Genomic DNA, 20,989 nt, shown 5'->3' on the forward strand with positions numbered 1-20,989 from the left:
ATTGCTGTTTTCCATGATGCTCCTGCCCATGTTTGTGAGCCTGTGAGGTTTATTGTTCTGTTTAAATATTAAAAAGATAAGCTTTGATCAGATAATGATTCGCAGACTCAATCTATAACCGACACGCGATATTTTTCTGTAGGCTTCAGAGTAAATAAAAAATATTCAAAGGAAATGTTAGCTGGAGAATCTGCTTACAGCTAGTTAATGCGTTTATGTACAGCTAATGTCTTTTAATCACTGAGCTTATTTTTGCTGTTGATTTTTTTTTTAGCTTGCTTTTTAGCTGGTGTTTTCACTGTTGGGCCCCTGAGCGAGGCCCTTTTTGGATAAAAGCATTTGTTTACCATTGGGGAATAAACCTTTGTGTGAGGTAAAGAAGGCCAGGTGCAGCTTGATGCTGGAGCTTTATTTCCACATGATCTGCAGGCACCCGATGGAAATTTTTTGTGAAATTAGCTAAAATGTCATTCATGTGCGAGGACATCATTGCTGTGGTAGATTAGAAGATGCATTCCGCTTTTGAGTATCACACATGTTCTATCCATCTTTCATACCAGTTTAGAAACACAGAATAATGAACGATGTTGGGCAATATACAAACCCAGATGAGAGAGGTTCTGATTCAAGAGTTTATTGTCATGTATATGGCAAGCAGTCAATTACACTATAAAACTCTGAAATGTCCTGTCAGCCATCCCTAAACAAATCAAAGACAAATACAAATTCATCAGTATCAGTAATACATTAAATATGAATACAATTACCACAATAAATATGTAAACATTGTGCAATGGAAACACAATGCAAGTGTTATGAGTATCCAAATGTGGTTAACGTGGGTAAAAAGCACTATGCTAGTCAGGCAGGTTAACATTCCAGCTATGGGTCCTCAGGGGTTCAAGATAGAACGTGATGAGAAACACATTCTGGCCACACATATTGGGGCTGCATGTGGCTAAGCAGCTTTGGTTGCTGTCCCTCCCATCAGAAGGCCATTGGTTCAAGTCCCAGGGTTGGTGAGCTGATGTCACCATATGGTCCTCAAGCAAGGCCCTTAAGCCCAATTTCCTGAATGTGTATGTCACTTTGAATAAAAGTAAGCATAGTGTTAGTCAGTTAAAACACTTTAGTCAAGCAGATAGATTTGAAATTAGGTAGACAGACTGTGGTCTTGTGGGTATGCAAACAGGATAAATGCACCAGAGATTTAGACCAGAGTGAACTAGGCCAACATCCCTGATACAGGCAAGGTGATGGCAGCTTCTGTGTGACACGTTAACTTCCCATAATGAGAAATGACACGGTATCACTGCGATCGCGAGCCAAACCCAAACCGTCCGGCATTCCTGTGCTACTGTGGCCCCCATCCAGGTCTCTTCAACGGGCCCCCTGTCCTTCGGGGGCTGCCAAATTCTAACACTTTCTAAACCACGCGTACCGCATCTAAATTTAACATGCAGGTGATAATGGTCTGCAATTACAGGAAGGGCCACTGGGGATTGCTTTCATTGTTGTTTTGTAAGTTCGATATTAATAGCTTTATATTATTTTTGGCCTGTATTCTTCTGTTTCAGAAATATTTTTCTGTAACTAATTGCATCTAAACTTTGATGACATATTTCAAGAAGTAAATATACAAACTGTGTTCTGACAGGGCAAGTGTTTTGAGTAGTCAGGCTGTACATGCATGTTGGGAGGGTGCTGTGACTAGCAGATTGGGACAGTGTGCCCTTGATCAGAAGGTCACTTGATTCAAATCCCAGGGTCAGCAGAGTGATTTCACCAATTGGCTCTTAAACAAGGCCCTTACTCCCCAATTGCCCCAGACATTATCTCTCCCCGCTTTCTTAAAAAACAATGGCTATAAGTGTCTGATAAATAAATAAAATGTAAAATGATCAGCGTTGAAGGGGTCATGTTGAGGTTTAATTTTGCTCTGCTCTTTCTCTCTGGCTTGTGGTTTGCTGTATGGAATCAAATCTTTTTTGTTCCACACAGCTGTTCACCCTACATGTTCCCCTGCCCCGCTGGGTCGGTGGCCCAGAGACTCCTGGGCACAGCTGCCGTGGAGTGATGGTGATGATGTTGTCAGAGGTTTGGCACCAAAGTCTTTCCAGCTAGTGACAGGTGATGGAGCCTTCTGGCTTAGACCACAATCAGCATGCCTGCTCTCCCTCTAACTAGCAGTGGTAATCCACACCCATTTCCCAGAATCACCCTGGAGTAAATCTGCTCTTCCTGCACATATCAATGTTTGTAAAAATCTAAAAACCTTTGGCATCACCTCCAGGGTGTCCCCTCTCTCATGCTGTGTGATTCCTGGAATAGACTCCAGACTCGCTACGACTCTACAGAGGGAAAGCGGTGTGATAGATGGATGGATGGATGAATGGATGGATGGAGGGAAACCCAAATCTGTGCATTGGCTTTAAACTCCAATATCCACCATTATAATTAATAACTCAATGATTTACACAGATATTCCATTACTGTTGACGCCGCTGTGCCTCACACAGCCACGATTTCCATTGAAATGTGTCGGCCTTTATTGGTGGTTAAGCGAGTATAACTTCTATGTATTTTTCACAGGACTCCTCTGACGTCTTGAGCGCTGATTTTATTCCCCGTGAAAGCGATGAGGAGCGCTGAATGGCATGGTGTGCCTGAACAAACACTGCGATGTTTCACCGCCACACGTCGCGAAGCGCGGGGGAGAACACAATGTGATATTAATTTTCTGACGGATCTGACAGCAGCTGGGTAAGGACCCTCTTTTAGGTGAACGGCAGGCTTTCATTTTCTCAGGCAACTGCAGCCCTCAAGTGTAAGAGAAGGAGAGTCCCTGACAGCTTGTTCTGTACCAACCTATGATGTACCTGTGATGCCTTTCCCAAATGTTCCCTTGGAACATCCTATTATTTAAGAGGACCATTGACCAAATTGAGAAAGATAGACAGACGGACACATGGACACGTGGTGTTACGCATTCTCTGTCGGCCATGTTCTTCTCCCCACTCATAGACACTGCGCAACCTTTCCCAAACCATTAGACCCACATAAATAGACCAGACCTATCCATTATTGCATTAAGAAGTTTGACAGTGGCTTGTCCTTTGATAATCTTATCCAGCTGCTAATCTGAATAGACTTGCTGGTGTGTGTTAGGGAAGGCGGATGTAAAATACTGTTAAGTCTATCCTGGGAAGATGTTACTTTTCACTGTTGGAAAGGTAGAATTTGTTTTTTAGCATTTATTTTAAAGTAATGTAGCGCAGTGGAGGCCAGTGGCCTGGTTTTCCTGATGTGTGACATATCAGCATCACTGCCCCCTGAAATCCTTTATAATAGTTCCACTTCACCTCGCAGGAAGGAGTCAGCACTGGTGTGTAGGAGGGCTAGCTTGGGGATTGAGTATTTTAATCCAGATTGTAAAGGTTAGAATTTTATGGGTCTTTGGGTATTCATTCTGGATCTGCACCATGTCGGCTTATTTTTGCACTTGATTGTGTTTTTAAGATTGGCGGGAAAATTCCGCAAAAATGATTATTTCCCTGGATTTGATATCGTTTCAGTGACAAAGCAGTCTGATTGCTAGGCAGAGGAGAGCGGCATGATTCACTGCTGACGTGAAGATCTGTTACTCCAGAGCACTTGGAGGCTTAACGGTCTTAATTAAAGGTTATGTCTTGCGTTTGATTGCAAGGGTTTTTTGAAGACAGCTTCGTTTGGTAACAGAACTTTAATTAGAGAATCTATTAAATTGGTAATTATAAAATATATGAATGGCAGTGACAGGGCAGTTCCACAGATTCCTCCAATACTCAGAAATATGTTATCAGTTTGGCTCTACTACACAATAGCTGACAATTTGCATAAATACAATTATGTATATTAATGCTATAAAAGACCATTTCAGTAGTATAATGATTTATTTTATTGACCGTAACCAAAAGCTCCTTTTTTTCCCCCTCTTTCTCAGGGGTTGGATTCATCTCCAGTCCGTGCTGCATCTCCATCTCCATGGTAACAGACCGCTTTCCTGCATACCGGCCCTCATGGCTCTCGCGTGTGGGAGCTGTCCGCGGCACTGCGGCGAGGTGCCCCTCACCGGCTCGCCCACGCGTCACGCTGCAGATCGTACCTGCGGCTCATTTTTACTGAGCCTACCCAATGAAAGCTTGATTTCACGCCTCTCTGGTTCAAATGGTCCCAAATGTGGGTGTGTGGATATGGGGGATGTTTGGGGGAGGACCACCTTCTGCTGCCCCCCCTCCACCTCCTCACGGCGAGGCCGTACCCAGAATCCCACACCTACTCCCCTCGCCCACCATGCGAGCATTTCTGATGTGTGGAGAGACTAAGAATGTTACACACAGCGGCGTGATACGCAGAATGTACTACAGTTTGCCAGAGTGGGCTGCTTACTATTACTACAGTACTGTCATTGCTTCCTAACTGTGAAAATAACTCATTTACAAAATACATATAATTACTGTATAGTCATCGGTTTCCTAGTAGAACCATGTAGAACCGATTGCTTGTATTGCAACAGAGATTTTGGAAAAGCATATTCGTAATTCTGTTTTTATATAGTGTATTGTCTTTAACACCCCCCTACATGTCGCTGCCCCCTGTCTGTGCTCTAATGTATTAACCGCCAGACACCACATCCCTTTAAGTAAGACCAAATCCCTTTAAGTTAGACTGCCATAGCTTGCATTCCAGGAGGATGTGATATCAGGGGTTTTCATCTGTTGCCTTTCAGGAACCATGGTTCCTCAACAGTTATGGCAGCTGCTGCTGCTTAGATCTCATAATGATCCTCCAAATCTCCCCTTAACCCCCACCAGCCTGCTTCGTCCCGCGCCCCACTCAACCAAACATTTTTGTGACCTATGGAGAGGGGCGCCATGGGGGGGGGGGGGTTTAGCATGATCCCAAGAGCCTTTGAATGACAGGGGCCCTAAAAAACATTATTAAATTGGTCTGGGTTGGGGGTCCAATATGATATGCTTGCATGGGGCCCAAAACCTCTAGTGCCCCCCCTGCCTACAAATCCCAGACTCTGCAGCCATCTATCTTCCTCAGTTCGGCACCCCCCGGGTTAACACTAATACCTTCACTCCCACTGACTGCTCTATTTAAAACTGAGTCATAATTACACAGGATGATGGAAACGAAACAATCTACACAATGCTAGGAAATAGATGTATATTTAGGCTTTTTATTGAATAAGCTGCAATAAATCAAGCAGTATTTCATTGTACAGTTTCGTTTCTCCTCTGCTGCATTTGAAGGACAGGAGGTGCCATGGTCTCAAGTGTTACTCACGTGAGGTACAGTGCTCTCATCAGCTACTGCCCAACCAAGCCCCTCGTGCATCCGCGCATTAAGCCCAAAATATCCCGGTAACCAGCACACCAAATGCCAGCCTGAACCCAAGTCTGCCCATATCAGTGTTTCATCCATTACATGTCAGGTTCTTGCCATGGGTTCCTTGCAGAGACTCAGTTTAGTTATTGTGGGCAGTGTTGGGCACCTGACCTTTCTCCTGTTGCCATGGCCACAAAGCACGGAGACAGCAAACCATCCTGCATTGTTGTGACACCAGAGGTGTTGCTCCCTGCCTCTTGGCTGGCTCTGCCAGGTATCCCTGTCCCACTTTAGTGGAGCTGCTGAAAGATTGCTCCAAAACAGCCCCTCCTTCCTTATCGGAGCTGTCCTCTGGAAGCCTTTTCAGGAATCACACAGCTAGAGAACTTTCCTGAAAGCCATGTCAACTCCTTACACTCGTAAAAGCAGCACAATAGTTATGCGCTCACACCTGTCCAAAAAAGGGGGGGCTTTTTAGACCATTCTCGTTGCGTTCAAGCATGGCGGCTCAGCTCGCTCCTTCTTGCGTAGGTATTGATTTTGACTATTTTTTGAGAAGTTGCCTCAGCATAGGTGAAATTTCAGTATCTGTCTGTTGTCAGCACACTTGGTGGGGGGAGCTGCCTTTTTCTCCTGGAGAATTTCCCATTTCAGCAGAAGAAGTTTACTCAAGAAAACAACGGGAAGGTTATTCACCGTGCGCAAGGACCTGTAAGAACATATGAGTAATGCACCTCCATTTTAAGTCAGGTTTTCTTCTCAGTGACATTTTTTTTGATCCATTGTTATAGTTAAATGAACTTAATCTTGCCGACCGATCATCGTTTAACACTGAAAGCTCTTCCAAGGAGTCAAAAAAAAACACCAAATAAACCACAGCATTAATTAGATGGAAAGAATTTAGGAGGAATGGTCGGCCTTGGGTTGATGATGCCATTTTTACCTGCGTCGCAGTAACGGAGGCACGTGTCAGCCGTTTTTCCCAAGATTCTCCAGCAGCTGGGGTCCGTGGCCATGTGACCTATTGAATGGGGAGTGCGTAAGTGGTGCTGTCAACACAAGGACATAAATAAAGCTAAAGATAGGGCCACGCTGCAGAGGCAGACCCTTTGCTGGGCTTTTTATAGACATGCTTTGATTAATAAAAGAGAGTGCCGGCTAATTTTGACCCTGAGTCTTGGAAACTTCTAATGGTGCCCTAAGCGTAAGACTGACTGACCCCTTCCCTGGACACCCCCTCCCCCCAAATGGGGGGGTGCTTACTGGAGATAGGGAGCAGGCTGCCGGGAAAAAAAAAAAAAAGCCTGCAAAGGATTTGCCAAGAGTTACTGTGTAAAAATCACAGTGCCTAAGGCTTGTAAGTGTGAGAAAAGACAGGTTCCTTCTGGGACAGCGGGAGTGGATGGATGGTTAACTTGTTATGCAAACCTGATTGTTGCTGGAAGCGGGAGTCAAAGTTCACACGTTGTTTGTTTCCCAGTAGGGCTGGGAGGTTGTGGCTGTGGCACCCTACTGCTACACAAACACACAAATACCCCCCACTGTTAAAACTAACAGCATGAACAAAGCTCCCAGAATTCGTATGTCTCCCATTCTTTAAAAACTATTTATGGATGATATATAGATATTTAAGATGGGTGCTGATCATTGTATGTTCTTGTACATTATATGTAAATTGTATATGGCGTGTATATTACACGCTGAATATATTGTATGCATATAATTTGTCCTCATCATTCTGTTGTACACTATCAGTTAAAAGTTTTGCACACAGTACGAGTTTCCACATTTACATGTTACTCATTTAACATTTGCCAAAAATACACTCGGTATTCTTTGCTAATAACTTTACAGTATGTTCATCATTTCAGAACCTTCAAGACAAGAAAATTCAAGACATTCATTCTACAAGGGACATTAAATACTGCTCTGTTTCATGGCATGAAACAGTTAACTAGTGCATTTATAGTTAAAGGACAACCTAGAATTTGACTATGCCATCACCACACAACCAGTTAATAGGATGTCAGACATGCACTGTTACATACTCTTTCCGTGTTATAAAGGAAGCTTGTTTTATTTGGAATAAAAATTTAGCAGTTTATGAAACAAATGCAAAAGTGATAAAAACCTGTGGTATGCCAAAACATTTGATTGGTAGTGTATGTTATTTGCTATTTATTGTTATTTATCATTATATGTTATAAGTTTGGTATTAATAAAGTATTTCATTTTACTTGTACAAATAACAATACAGCATTTGAATCCTTTGAATACTTTTTTGTGGCATATCTAAAATTAGTTGATTACTATATGGAAGTATTAAACAGGGGGATTTTACATGGCAGAATCTGTGAGTGGGTGAATGAATGAAGGTTTAAAGAATGTGAAATACCCCACAGCAGTCAGGTGACGAATGAGGCAGATGTCTTAAAGGCTGTTTACAGTATGTGGTTGCCAGAGGAACATGGCACAGACCTGACATGTCAATGAGAGGAGTCACCTGACGACCGCGTCAACCAAACGTCTCCAGGAAAGAGCAGCACTGGCTTCAGGACTGAATTCCCATTAGCTGCCTCAGAAGTTTCCAGTTTTCTGGCTGACCTGACCTGACACCCGACCTAGCTGCGGGGTAAGGGGCTGAGCTCTGGGGGCGTTTGGTCATCCGAGCCCTGGCAGAGCGTGGGCCTTGGCAGGGGCGCTGATCCCGGAACCCGAGCGCCGCGTGGGGAGGTGATGGCTCGGAAGCGAAGCCGATTATGACAACACGGCCCCCTCCCGTCAGCCTGACCCACAAACGGCTCAGCCCCCGCGGTGGGTGGCAAACCAGAAGCGTGAAGATGCAAGCAAATGTAGCTCCATACTGGGAGGGGGCCCATGTGACCCGTCCTAACAGAGAAACCAGTATAGAATGAAACTGGGTCAAGTCATTGGACAATGTTAACCAGTGATGGTAAACACCCAGTGACTCCAACTGAGTGCTACCCAATGCAAGCAATTACACTAACCTATTCTCCTATTTAGTGCAAACTTTTATGAAAATGTCTTCAAACCACCTCCTTTTATCTGATGAGAAATGTAGGTCATTGACTTTATTTATGGGTACAACAGCAGTGACCATTAACATCTGGTAGCACCCCGTGGAAGAAAACATATTTGTAATCGAAAGGTTGGTGGCTCATCTGCCCAGTACCTAAAATAATAATAATACATGAGCAGATAAACTACATGATCTTTGAACTGTTTTGAATGCCAACTATCTCCTAAGCAACTTCATCTTCCTGCAAATCAAAAGGTGCCAATTTCAAGTCCGACTGGTCTCTTTAAGATGCATTTGCAGGTGTTTTAGTCATTTGTGGGTGACTCGTGTGCATTTGTGTCACAGGCTGGTGATGGGCGTATGTTCTGTCCCGTACTTTTTAGGATAGGATCTCACTATAGATACCTTTATAATGCATTATAATGGTCGGTATAAGCATTAGGGATGCTTTGTCCTGCATTATAAAGGTATCTATAGTGCATTATAGATGAGGGCTTCATAAAGCATTCATAACCCATTATAAACGACTGTGATGTGTTGTGCCTTTTAATAAATGTTTTAGCCATGTTTATAATGCTTTATGAATGCATTATGATGCATTATGAATGTGGTTATAGATTACGAAAAGCATGGCCTTAAGTAAAGTGTTAGCCATAGTAATATTGAAAATACAGTTACATTAAGCTTTGGCCGATGTTCCTGCGCCACTCGGCCTTGCTAGCACAAGGACACGGCTCTCAACCCTGGCTTTGTTGGTGATTAGCGAAAATGCAGCTTTCCAGTAAAGATGTGAGGCAGAAACACATTCAAAGGCCTTTATAAAACATCCATCCTCTGAAGAGGGAGCCTTGGAGGCTCGGTGTTGCTGTTGATTTCGCAGATGTACCGCACTGAATAAGCTGAAGGTTATGGGGGACGCCACTGCCCAGCACAAAGGCTGAGGGGCCGGGTGGGGATGCTGTCACGTGTCCTTAGGTACTGTACCATGGGGGGTGGGGAGCAGACTGTACATTTCCAGTGCATCGCTAAATAAAGGCAACACAGTGCATGTGTGCTTGGGGTATTTCTGAGCACAAAGTATTTTGGGCCAATGTCTTTCTATTTTTCGATGGGTGAGAGCGACAGATTACTTTTATTGAGGAATGGAAGATGGGGGGGGTGGTTTGTTTATGCGTAACCATGGTTGCAGAATGCCGTGTCAATGGAATGGGGTGCAGATAGATTCCAGTGTGATTTGTGGTATTTGACCTGGCCTTCAAACCCTGGGCTGATGAGTTGCAGAAAAAAGTGCTGTGATTGTTCACCAGTGCGTGTGCATTTGAGTTTCAGTTCTCAGTCTCAAAGAAGGAACTGGGTGATCTTAAACGCAGACATAATAATAATAATAATAATAATAATAATAATAATAATAATAATCAGAAGAAGAAAAATAAAGAAATTAATGATGAAGAAGAGATAGGGATCACAGATCACAGTATTGTATCATTTTTTGACAGATTAGGGACGTATATCACTTACATTTTTACACATTTAGCAGACGCTTTTGTCCAAAGCGACATACAAGTGAGGCAAACATGTGCTGCCAAGGACTTAATTAGGTATATTTGCAGCTAGGCTGAGCTTCCAGAGATTGTGCAGGTACAAGTGTAAGCAGTTTTGGAGCAAGAGCAACACAACTTCTAACTCAAGACACAAGGTGCACATAAATACAATATATACATATATTGTTCAAAACTATGTTTGATTTTGTGCCTGTGTGAGGTGTAGTGGAAATGTGCAGTGTAGTGAAAATAAAGAATGCAACGTGATTAAAAAAAGCAAACAAAACAACAAATAGCAGCACCTTCAGAGGGTAGATAGGAGCAGTGGCAGCCTTTGAAGTTGGGGGGTAACAAGTGGGGGCAGATTTGGGCTTTGGGGAGCAGCAGGGTGTTAAGGAGCCTGACTGTCTGAGGGAAGATGCTGCCACGTTGTCTGGAAGTGATGGTTCACATGCTTCAGAACTTTCTACCAGATGGCAGGGGGGTGAGCGGTCTGTGGGATGGGTGGGCGGGGTCTGTCACCGTGCTGTTTTCATGGCAGATGACATGTTTCCTGTATAGTTCGGTGATGGGCAGAAGAGGAGCCCTCATGATCCTCTCTGCTGTCCTCATTGTCCAGTGCAGGGACTTGTGGTCAGCGACGCTGTAGTTCGGTGACGGGTGAGAGAGGAACCCCCATGATCCTCTCTGCTGTCCTCACTGTCCAGTGCAGGGACTTGTGGTCTGTTACCATGACAAAAAAATGAGCAGGCCATGCTCTCATACTCAATGCAAATAAAATAAATGTCCGCATGGCTCTCTAAATCTGAATTTATGGACACAGAACCCAGTCCTAGGACAGATGGTATTGTTTGACTGGTTAATATTATGTGAAGATAAAATGCTGAAATGAGTATGAAACATTTTAATGAAAATTCAGTATATGTGATTATGCCTATGAATCTATTCGTCAGCAAAATTGAAATTCATCATTTTATTTTTAAGCCAGTGATGTCTCCATGCTCAACTTCCTGTTTGCTTCAAGCAGAAGACCAGAAATAGAAAATATATATTTGTACAAAACCTATAATGAAATACAGTATTCATCAAGGTCAGATGAAATGTCTGTGTTTCAAAAACACCGCCATAAATAAAAGATATTTGCTGCTTAAAATATGGTACAGAGCTATTTTTATTTCAGCTAAAGCAGTTTGTATTACATGCAATTGACTGATTTTCTACATTTTCTGCTTGCTCAGGTATCTCCAGCCTTAAGGAAACACCTTGAATGCTATTCTGAGGAACCTGTCTCAGAAGGTGTGTTACATATATCCATGCCGGCCGGCTTCATCAATTATTTACAGAGCTACAAACAGAATATCCCCATGTGTCCAGCAAGATTCTGCTTCCCGCTCAGGTTTTTGACAGACGACACTATGGGCTGATTGGTAGGCAAATCTGAGCCTCTTCCAAACTGCATCTGTACAAAACAGGTTTTGTCTTACTGACTGCCACCCTAAAAGTGCTAGGTTACCAAAAATAAATGTGCATCCTCATTTTGACAAGTCAGGTTGGTGTCTGCTAGCATTTTCACCTGCACTTACTGTCATTTGAAAATGCAAAATTGAAGTTGCATGCATTATTAGACCACTCATGCAGATATTGATGTGGTTCTACTTTTTACTTTACTTGTCAACTCCAACTTGTCCTCTTGCTGGTAATCATGAATCTGGACTTTTCCCTCAAAGGTTGTGGGTTTGGATAGAAATCATGTAGTAAGCGACAATACACGTTTTCAGCATTTTTGGACCATCTTACCAGTATTTCACTCGGTATCATCTATCGCACTTGTATAAAGCTGTAGGCGTCACATAAAAATTAAAGTATTTTAAGATTTCTGGATTACCCATTTCCGTTGTTTCATTTCAGAATCCATTGCATGATTCTGGATATACGTGTATGAACTTCCTTTTACGTACTATGAACGCAGGATTGATGCTCGTTTCAGCTAGAAAAGGTGGCCAATACTGCCCTCAAGTGGAATGCTTCATTACAACAGTTAATCGGCGCTAATTTATTACAACAGGAAAGGTTTTTCGTTTTAAAATTATGTTTATTGTGTTAAATGTTAGTATTAAATAGAAAATAAATGTACATTAATGAAAGACAAATTTTGGCAAAACACTACTTTCAAAACTCATCACTTGAAACTATTTAGCCAGTTAGAATTCAATGATGTTTAAAAATAAAGTGAAATGAAACCTACTAATAAAAAGTGAAATTAACAATCTAAAAAAATGTTTCAGTGGATACAAATGTTCACCCTAACAGAGACAGCAATGGAACAGCACTTGGAAGTAAAACAGCAACGCTGACAAACAAAAACATGTCAAAATATTTCAAATACACACAACCTCCATATACGTTTTCCTGGCAAAGGTATAACCAGGCAATCACAACAAATAAGACACGACTAAGTGAAAAGCAACATTCATGAGTCTACAGTATTTCTCTATGTATGATTCACTAAATGTATACACATATGCAGTTTCCCTCTGTGTCTCAGCTGTACTACACAGATTTAAATCACATTCAACAGATTCCCTGACTACAACTTCTGGCAGGTAAATCAACATACATAGAGCAACATATATAAGCAAGTTAAATTGAGTTTTTTAATGATTTAAAATATTATTACATTAGTACAATTTTCTTCATATTAGAAACAGTGAAAGTGTCCAAGTATTAAAACACAGGTCAAAAACCCAAAGAAAATTATTCTTATTCCAATATAAGGACTAATAATCAGAGTTGGACTTTTTACTTTTGCCAATACAAGCAAAAATTCATTAACATTCAGTTAAAAAAATATATATAGTAATCAGACAATCTGGAATTACTGATCGGACTGGTTTGAGTTTCCCTGGTAGCAAATTACGATCCACATAACAAATCATGTAACATGCACCTCTATTGAGTCATCTTAACTATCCTGGGAGTGATGTATCCACCTTAAACAGCAGAATCTTAAAGTTATAATGATCTAAACTACTTTATCATTAATAATACTTTATCATATTCATGAAAAAAGAAATAACTTAAGATGTCTAAATTATTAATCACAATAATACTCAGAGAAACCCTTCAGGCACATCATACTGACGTCACATGTGACCAAACAGACCAAGCACAGTCGTAAGCTCCGCCCATCATAGAGGGGGTCAGTGGCAGCTGATTCCTCTGAATGAATTGTCTATTCAACAGGACGAATTGGACAACAATGTATGCGGATAACGGGAACAAGAGTGACAGTAAGTGGCAGTGCAATTTTCTAACTATCTATCAGAAGCTAAGGCTTTCTGTAAAATACAACACAGGCTACTTAAACACTAATCCCACAAGTTGAGATTAGACGGAAGAATGGAATTGACCCAATCAGCCCCGGGAAAGTTCTATGGAGAGCACAGGTTCCCATTAATCCTCTTTGGCCTTGGCGAGGTCGGAGTTGAAGTAGACAATGGTGACTGTGATGTCATCACGGTACATCCGAGCCAGGTCGTCGGGCAGCGCCAGCATTGCAGACAGGCGCTCCTGGTCAAGCTCCCCGTACTCGTTGGTGCCGACGGCGTGCCGGATGAGGTGCGTGGCGGAGTTGAGGTCGAGGGAGGGCACGGCACAGCGGTGCAGCAGCAGGCTGTGCATCTGACCCAGGTTCATCTGCCGCTCGCTGGCCGTCACGGGCGCTTGGAGGTGGACCCCGGTGAGGTGCTCGGCAGCCAGCCGCACGGCCTCGTCGTCGCTCAGCATGTCCCACAGCCCATCTGAAGCCAGGATCAGGAAGCGATCCTTTGGCCGCAGCCGGTGGTAGGTCAGTTCCGGGGTCACCTCCAGGTAGGGTGGTGTGTGGTAGTTGGCTGGAGTGTACTGGTAGATGTCCAGGGAATCCAGGTCACAGCTGTTCTCCAGCACGCTCTGCTGCAGCTCCTTGCTCCACTTGAAGCGCACATCCCCGAAGGCCCTGAATGGCATCAGGATGCCCAGAAGCCGTTCGTCCTGCACCACCGTGGCCTCCTCCGCCTTGGGGTGCTGGGACCTGACCCTCGCCAGCTCCGCTTCGTTCCGGGCGTTGTGGTCCCGGGAGAGCGGCAGGGAGCTCCACGAGCCGTCCTCCTCCTGCACCCCCAGCACCGCCCGGCAGTCACCGGCATTGGCCACGTGGATGCCCTCCATGTCCACATGTGCCAGACAGGCGGTGGAGCCAGCAAACGCCACCTGGATGGCTGTGCTCCTCATCAGGTCACTGTCCAGGGGCACCTGGGCCTCCAGGGAAATATCAGCATCCAGTCTGCGGAAGGCATAGGCCAGGGCGTCTTGGGGGTCCATGCCATCGCCGTGCTCCTCGCTCTCCAGCAGCTCCTGCCAGAAGACCCGCAGGTGGTCCACGTACAGGGAGGCCGACTCCCGATAGATGTAGTCGTTGTGGTGCTTGTACCACTGTAGGATGGGTGGGACGGGCTTGGCGTTCTCCATGGCGTACTCGATCTCCTCCAAGCTACGCCGGGGCATGAGAGCCACTGCTATATAATAGAGGAGCCGCTCGCTCACCGTCTGGGCACAGGCATGGCCACCGTGTCCGTCGAACACGCCGAAGAGCATGCCCTTGGTCTGCAGGCAGGTGGCGACGCTGCGCCGGTCTTCGTTGGGCGCGTTTGCCGGCAGCTGGTTGCTCTCGAACCGCAGCACGGGGCTGAGGCCCCGGCCATCGAACTCGGGGATCTGCACGGTCTGCTCATTCGCCCGCAAAAGGCCATTGATCTGCGCGCCAGTCAACCGAAAGTCCACCTTCTCAAGAGAAGAATGCCTCTGGGAAGAGGGGGCTCTACCATCGTTAAATTCAGGGCTACTGCTGGAAGAGGACCTGGCTGCCCGAGTCCTTCTGGGCCGGGAAACAGGCCGAGGAGGTGGGCGGTTTATCCTAGAGTACAGTCTGTGCTGGCTGCAGGAAAGTGTGAGGGATTTACTCTGAGCACAACGCAGGATCCATGAAGCCACAGTCCCAGACATTTCAGTACTGGGACCTATGACATATAACTAATATTACTGCTCTCAGTCTTGATTTCAGTGTTCTAGAAAAAAATAGAAATCAAATAGTTACTTTCTGGTAAGAGCTGCAATGGCTTTCCTCATTGACAAAATCATAAATCAAGTCATTCTGAAAGTAAATGCACCGGGAGCAAAATAAATTTCGTTAAATGCCGGCAGCTGTTTAATGTCAAAACTATAACGTTGCTCATTTAAGCAGGCAAAGAATGAAATACATAGGATTGTGAAAACGTCGGGTCATCTGGTCAACAACAGAAAACACGTTTAAATTCTTATCTTGTGCACTTTATTTGTAGTACATACAATATAACTAAACTGCTTCGAATAAAAATGTATGATCGCCACGCCAGTTTCATGACTTCAACTGTAAATATTCCTACAATCCCTCGTTGTAAACGCAGATTGCACAAATTTAAAACGTGAATATTACGGTTTACTAAGGAACTTGGCCGCCTTCCTGGAAAGTACGGCGTGGTCAGTTAATGAACTGGCCATAGACCATATATCCCTTTGACCAGGGAAAGTTTAGATCGTAGCACGTAGCCACTGAAAATCCAACTGCTTATTGACTTCATTAATGAAAGGTTACTGTGTCTTGCACAGGTACACAACACCAGCCGGCTAGCGGACTGGCTAGCCGAACGGCTAGCTGTGGGTCAGCCAGGTCAACACGTGAGATTTTATGTGTCGATCACAGTTAAAACATGTCAGAAAATCCTATGATTATGAACATTCTTTCTCGACATCGCTACAAATAATATATCACCTGTCAAGCTGAAGAAAGACCTCTTCCAATTTACACTTCCCCGTACTCCCAACTCCTCACCCTGGCAGCCTACTTCCTCTTCGTTGTGAATCAGTTAAATAAAACTCCGCCCCCTGCCTATTGATTGGATGATACGTTATTCTCCTTTACTGATTGGTTCATAATGGGGCTGGTCATGTATAGCGCCGGGGTGTGGTTTAGCTATTACTCAAAAGCGTGCCGGATTTGGGTTTTTTTATGTATATGTAGTAAAATATAATATAAAATCAAATATGAAAATATAAATCAGGACATTATATAGAAATTGTAGAGTTGACTAAATTCTCAGTCTGTCACCCTTCATTTGAACTACTCTTTAACGCGACCCGACCTGGATACATGGCTGGAATATGGATAGGTGGATGGATGAATGCAGTGGTAAATATTTAATCCCAGAATCATTTTTAGTGCATTATCTCATGCCTTTTATCTCCCGGGCGCCGACTTCTGTTTGGTTAAACGTTCAACTTGCATCAGCATAGCGTTCAGCTGATTTTACGGGGATCTTACTCGCTGACGTATCTGGTGTTACTTACTATTATGTGCCCTACGGACCTCAGCCAGTCTGTCTCCGTAAAACCCTTAGAACAGTACTTTTCGTGTAATAATTTCAACATTAAATTTTGAAGTAAGAAAAAGTATTTGCATATTGACAGCTGCTCTTTGCACTGTTGAAGTGCATTAAAAGAAAAAAAGAAAGAGAATCACAGCCTTAGAAAGCAAAATAGACCATCTCCTCTCCAAAAGAGCTAATGGATACAGGCAAAATCACATACAGCTTAATTTGCTTTTTCATCAATCAATTATTTGGTTTTTGCAGATACCATCTTGCTCTGCTATGAGACACGCATACATACAGCGGGAGCAAGACTTGCTGTCAAGACAGTACTGCAGCCATATTTCTGGTGCCCGGTACAGTAATTGGGGCCAACGGCCTTGTTGAAGGTCACAGCAGTGATGATTACCCTGCTGGCTCACACAGATTGAGGTGAAGACCCTCCAGACTCAGTCTCCTGACCCAGAGACATAGTTTCCCATGTTAATACCGTAGTATATATTTTACATTGTACATGTAAAAAAGAGTTTCAATTTGTACCTTTGCTTGTCAGTGGGGCTGTTATCTCGAGATTGTCAACTGTACCCTAGCTGTAGGCACTTGTTCCTTTTAAGATATAGAAATGGGGGTACCATTGTGGGTACATTAATGTTGCTTGTACCTAGGGGATGTTCCCCAGAGTCCATTGATGTACCTTAATTTTGACTAAAAGATTTTTACAGTTAGGGTACAACTGGCAGACCCTTGGGGGTACAACCCCAATGACAAGCCAAGGTACAAATTCGTTCTCTTTTTCTGACAGTGTACTAAGTTTTTACCACTCTAACATTTTATCTATTTTTTCTCTATGATTTAGTTTGTACTGGGTTTGTATTTAATGATCTCGAAAAATCTCAGATTGTTATTCACAAGGTTTTACTGGTGACTTGCTGATGACTTCTGGAGTGAAAATGAAAGGTTTGCACATGAGGAGATAAAATCAGTGGTAACATTATGCTTCTATACAGTCATTATGAGGGATCAGGGTACTTTGTAGTTGCTAAGGTCAGCGGGAATCGCAACCCACACTTGGATGAGCAGTTTTGAAAATCGATGGATAAATGAATGAAGAGTTAGTCAGCTAATGGTCTGGGGGGAGGGGGGGGGTGCATGTTGTTTTTCAGGAGAGGAAGGTGCAATGCTCTGACTGCCGAATTAGATCCAAGTAAAAAGGATGCCTTCATTAGCAGCTGTTTGGAAAGGTGAAATGAGCCTTTGCTTGATTACTAAATGGAACAGCTTTGGTGAGCATCCATCCTTAAACACCATCAGAACATACTGCTGCAGGATGAACCCAGACAGATTGGATTGTAGAACGGGGATGCGCATGTTAATGTAAAAAATTCATTGAGGTTGAGTGTGATTCACTCTTTCTACGTTTAGGCCTACATTTCACAAATAAATGTAGAGGGGCTGGAAAATGAAATAAAAACACCTAGTTTTAGACCACAATAATTTATTACTATGGTGTAGGACTTCCTTTTGAGGACAATACAGCATCAATTTGTATTGAGAATGACAGATACAAGTCTTGCACAGTGGCCAGAGGGATTTTGAGCTGTTCTTCTTGCAGGTTACTTGATCACTACGTGTTGCTGGTGGAGGAAGATGTTTCCTGACTAACCCCTCAGAAACACCTAAAAGTGGCTCAATATTCAGATCTGGTGACTATGCAGGCCATAGGAGATCATGGGAGACTTTCATGCTCTTCAAACCTCTCTGTCACCAGTCTTGCTGTGCGTATTGGTGCATTATCATCCTGATGCATGGCACCACCTTCAGGGTACAATGTTTGAACATAGTGCTTGGCAGTGACGCACCCATCTAGAATAAGTAATGGGCCTAGGGAATACCACGATATTGCAGCCCAAACCATCACTGATTCACCCCCATGTTGCACTCTGGGTACAGTTTGGGTGGAAAGCCTCTTTGGGGCTTCTCCACACTGTAACACTCTCGGATGTGGGAAAGACAGGAAGATGGACTCATCAGAGAACAGTATTTTCCACAGTGCAATATTTGCACTGCTGACACATGAGTAACCAAAGGTTTGGACCATGAATATTGACCCTGTGGAGCTCCTGATGAACAGGTTTGGTGGAAACAGAAAAGTTGAGGTGTGCATTTAATTTTGCAAAAAATTATACAGCTGTGGTCTTATGTTTTCGGATACAGTTTGGGTTAGCGCCCAGACGTCCCTTCCAGACAGTTTCCACAGTTACCCCTTTTGAACACTGTCTGTCCTTCACGGTGGTATGCCAACATTACCCTGGATACAGTGGCTCTCGATTCACCACAAAGACTTCTCGTCTTGGTCACAGATGCGCCAGTGAGATGCGCCAGTGAGATGCACACCAACAATTTGTCCTCTTTTGAACACTGATATGTCTCCCATTGTATTGTGTGGATTGGAATATTTTTGCACAGCTTGCCATTGCTCTGCTGATTCAACCTTCACACTCTGCACGTTCCATGAGTAAAAGCAATCAGTGAAGACTGGCCACCAGGCAGCACATACACTATACCAGTCAAAAGTTCTACACACCACAGATTTTTACTATTTTTCCATTTATTTCATAAACTGCGGATTTTAAAAAAAAATATTGATAAGCATTGGAAAGCTGAGTGAACAATTGTAAATGAAAATATTGTTATGCTTTTTTCTCTATTTCTTAAGCATCATCCTTCTTATTGGCATCGGATAAATGGTTTAATACTGTCCAGCATTGCTAGTGGGACTGTGACCTGTATGTTAAAGAGGCTCTTTGTGAAAGTGGAAATGTTGCTTGTCTGCTGGCTGGGGACTAATGCTTTGTCAGGAGATATCCTGCTTAAGGCCTGAAAACAGCAAGTAATCCCTTCAGAATGCCTTAAAAATGTCTTTTGAAGGGTTGGATGACTGTGTATATTGTATACACTGACAGTTCATGTAGATATAGGTCTGTTGAGTTTGAAGATGATGGTTGAATGGATAAATATTTTACCTGTCTAAATTTTGATAATTTAGTCCATCCATCTACACAAGGCAGGGAACAACTCAGGATGGAACAGCAAACCATCACAGGGCAGATTCACACGCCATTCACACCTACGGGCAATTTGGTAACTCCAGTTAACCTCGGCACGTTTTTCATTCGTGGGGGGAAACTGAAGGAAACCCCACAACGACACAGGAAGAACATGCAGACTGTACACACATAGAGCCATTTCGGCAACTACACCCCTGGTCCCAAAGGTGTGAGGGAACAGTGCTAACCACTGCGCCACTCCATGTATGTAAATGTATATATACACTATATTCTTTAACAAATAAATTCACAGCCTGGAAACCAATATGTTAGAACTTTGTACACTGGACTGTATATATGTATATATTCTGACGTCTGTTTCGATATACGATATGTCTGTTGGAGACTTTTAATTCGGGGGCAATGTATAACGTTTATAACAAACTACAATTATTTAAAAAGCCTTTGGCAGTTTCTCTCATGACCTCAAGGTGGAAGCACGAGCATTTAGGTAATACTGAATTCCTTAATTCTCTGTGCATTAATTTAACTAAGTCATACAGTCCGCGGATTTGTCTTCCACGGACCAATACCGTTACTCGCCTGCCCATACCAGACCACTAATTCGATGGTTCTCCCAGCCAATCCGCGTTTTCATTCCAACCACATGTAAGCTAATGATCTGTGGTTACTGGATTTTGTTTCAACCTGTAAATTAAGGATGACTGAACTGTTAGAATATAGTTGCCTTTATGTTCCTACATATAAAGACCTCTACGCTATTGGTTTAACTACGTTTTCCATAAATGCTTACTGTGTACTAGCCCGGTGCCAGAATCATTTATCTTCTGGTCGCCTTTTCCCGCTTCTCACACAGGATTGATTCTCAGTGAACGCGATAGCAATGTTTCTTATGAGCGCTATGTATGTAGCTCTGCATTCATACCATTTTTTCTGTTCGTATTCTTTCAGATTTTCAAACCAGTCAAGCCAATTGAAGATGATGTAATATAGATTGCAAATATGGAATATATAGAATACCCAGAAGGATAAGCGGTTTGGAAAATGGATGGATGGAACGTTTGTAATAATTATTTGAAAAATTTGGGAGGTGAATATTAGTTTTAAATTGGTACCAGAGATTGCATTTTAAAGTAGCTTCAATGTGGTCAAGCTAATTTTGATATGCAGCTTGTAGTGTAATTTCTAAAATTCTCCGATGAGCTTTCATTAGCTCAGCGATAAATTTGGTAGAAAAACTAGGAAACTTTAAAGCGATTGCCCAACATTATAAGAGTTTTTTTATTTTCAACAAATGTAACATTTAAGTTAATGTTTGCCTCTGTAATGTACTCTGCACTGCAGAACTATGTCTATATATTTAGACATAACTGCTGATGGACTCGCAACATTAAATTTTTAAGGTGTATAATTTTGTCATGTCCCTCCTTGAATGCATGACCACAAGACGTTTGCACTTCTATATTTTATCAGCCCAACTTCCCTTCTCATAAACAATTCAGGCATTTCATGATATGAGCA

The 20,989-nt window shown here is 43.1% G+C and overlaps 1 protein-coding gene and 1 long non-coding RNA gene across 2 annotated transcripts; one reads left to right on the plus strand and one right to left on the minus strand.

The window, feature by feature from the left end:
• Positions 1–12,034: 12,034 nt before the first annotated feature.
• pdp2 (putative pyruvate dehydrogenase phosphatase isoenzyme 2) lies at positions 12,035–15,897 on the minus strand. The gene is made up of 2 exons (XM_049030757.1): positions 15,806–15,897; positions 12,035–15,062 (listed from the first exon to the last, which is right to left on the minus strand). The coding sequence occupies exon 2, from the start codon at positions 14,998–15,000 to the stop codon at positions 13,411–13,413; it is 1,590 nt and encodes a 529-aa protein (XP_048886714.1). The 5' UTR covers positions 15,001–15,062; positions 15,806–15,897; the 3' UTR covers positions 12,035–13,410.
• Positions 15,898–16,056: 159 nt separating this feature from the next.
• Positions 16,057–20,812, plus strand: LOC125751665 (uncharacterized). Its single transcript, XR_007400721.1, has 3 exons — positions 16,057–16,222; positions 16,665–16,832; positions 20,420–20,812. It is a non-coding gene; the product is annotated as an uncharacterized LOC125751665 (long non-coding RNA).
• The last annotated feature ends 177 nt before the right edge of the window (positions 20,813–20,989 follow it).

This window comes from Brienomyrus brachyistius, chromosome 11 (assembly GCF_023856365.1).
Source record: "Brienomyrus brachyistius isolate T26 chromosome 11, BBRACH_0.4, whole genome shotgun sequence".
Classification (NCBI taxonomy): Eukaryota; Metazoa; Chordata; class Actinopteri; order Osteoglossiformes; family Mormyridae; genus Brienomyrus; species Brienomyrus brachyistius.

Excerpts from the sequence above, each read along its gene's own strand:
- pdp2 (XM_049030757.1), bottom strand. The coding sequence starts at position 15,000 with ATGTCTGGGACTGTGGCTTCATGGATCCTGCGTTGTGCTCAGAGTAAA.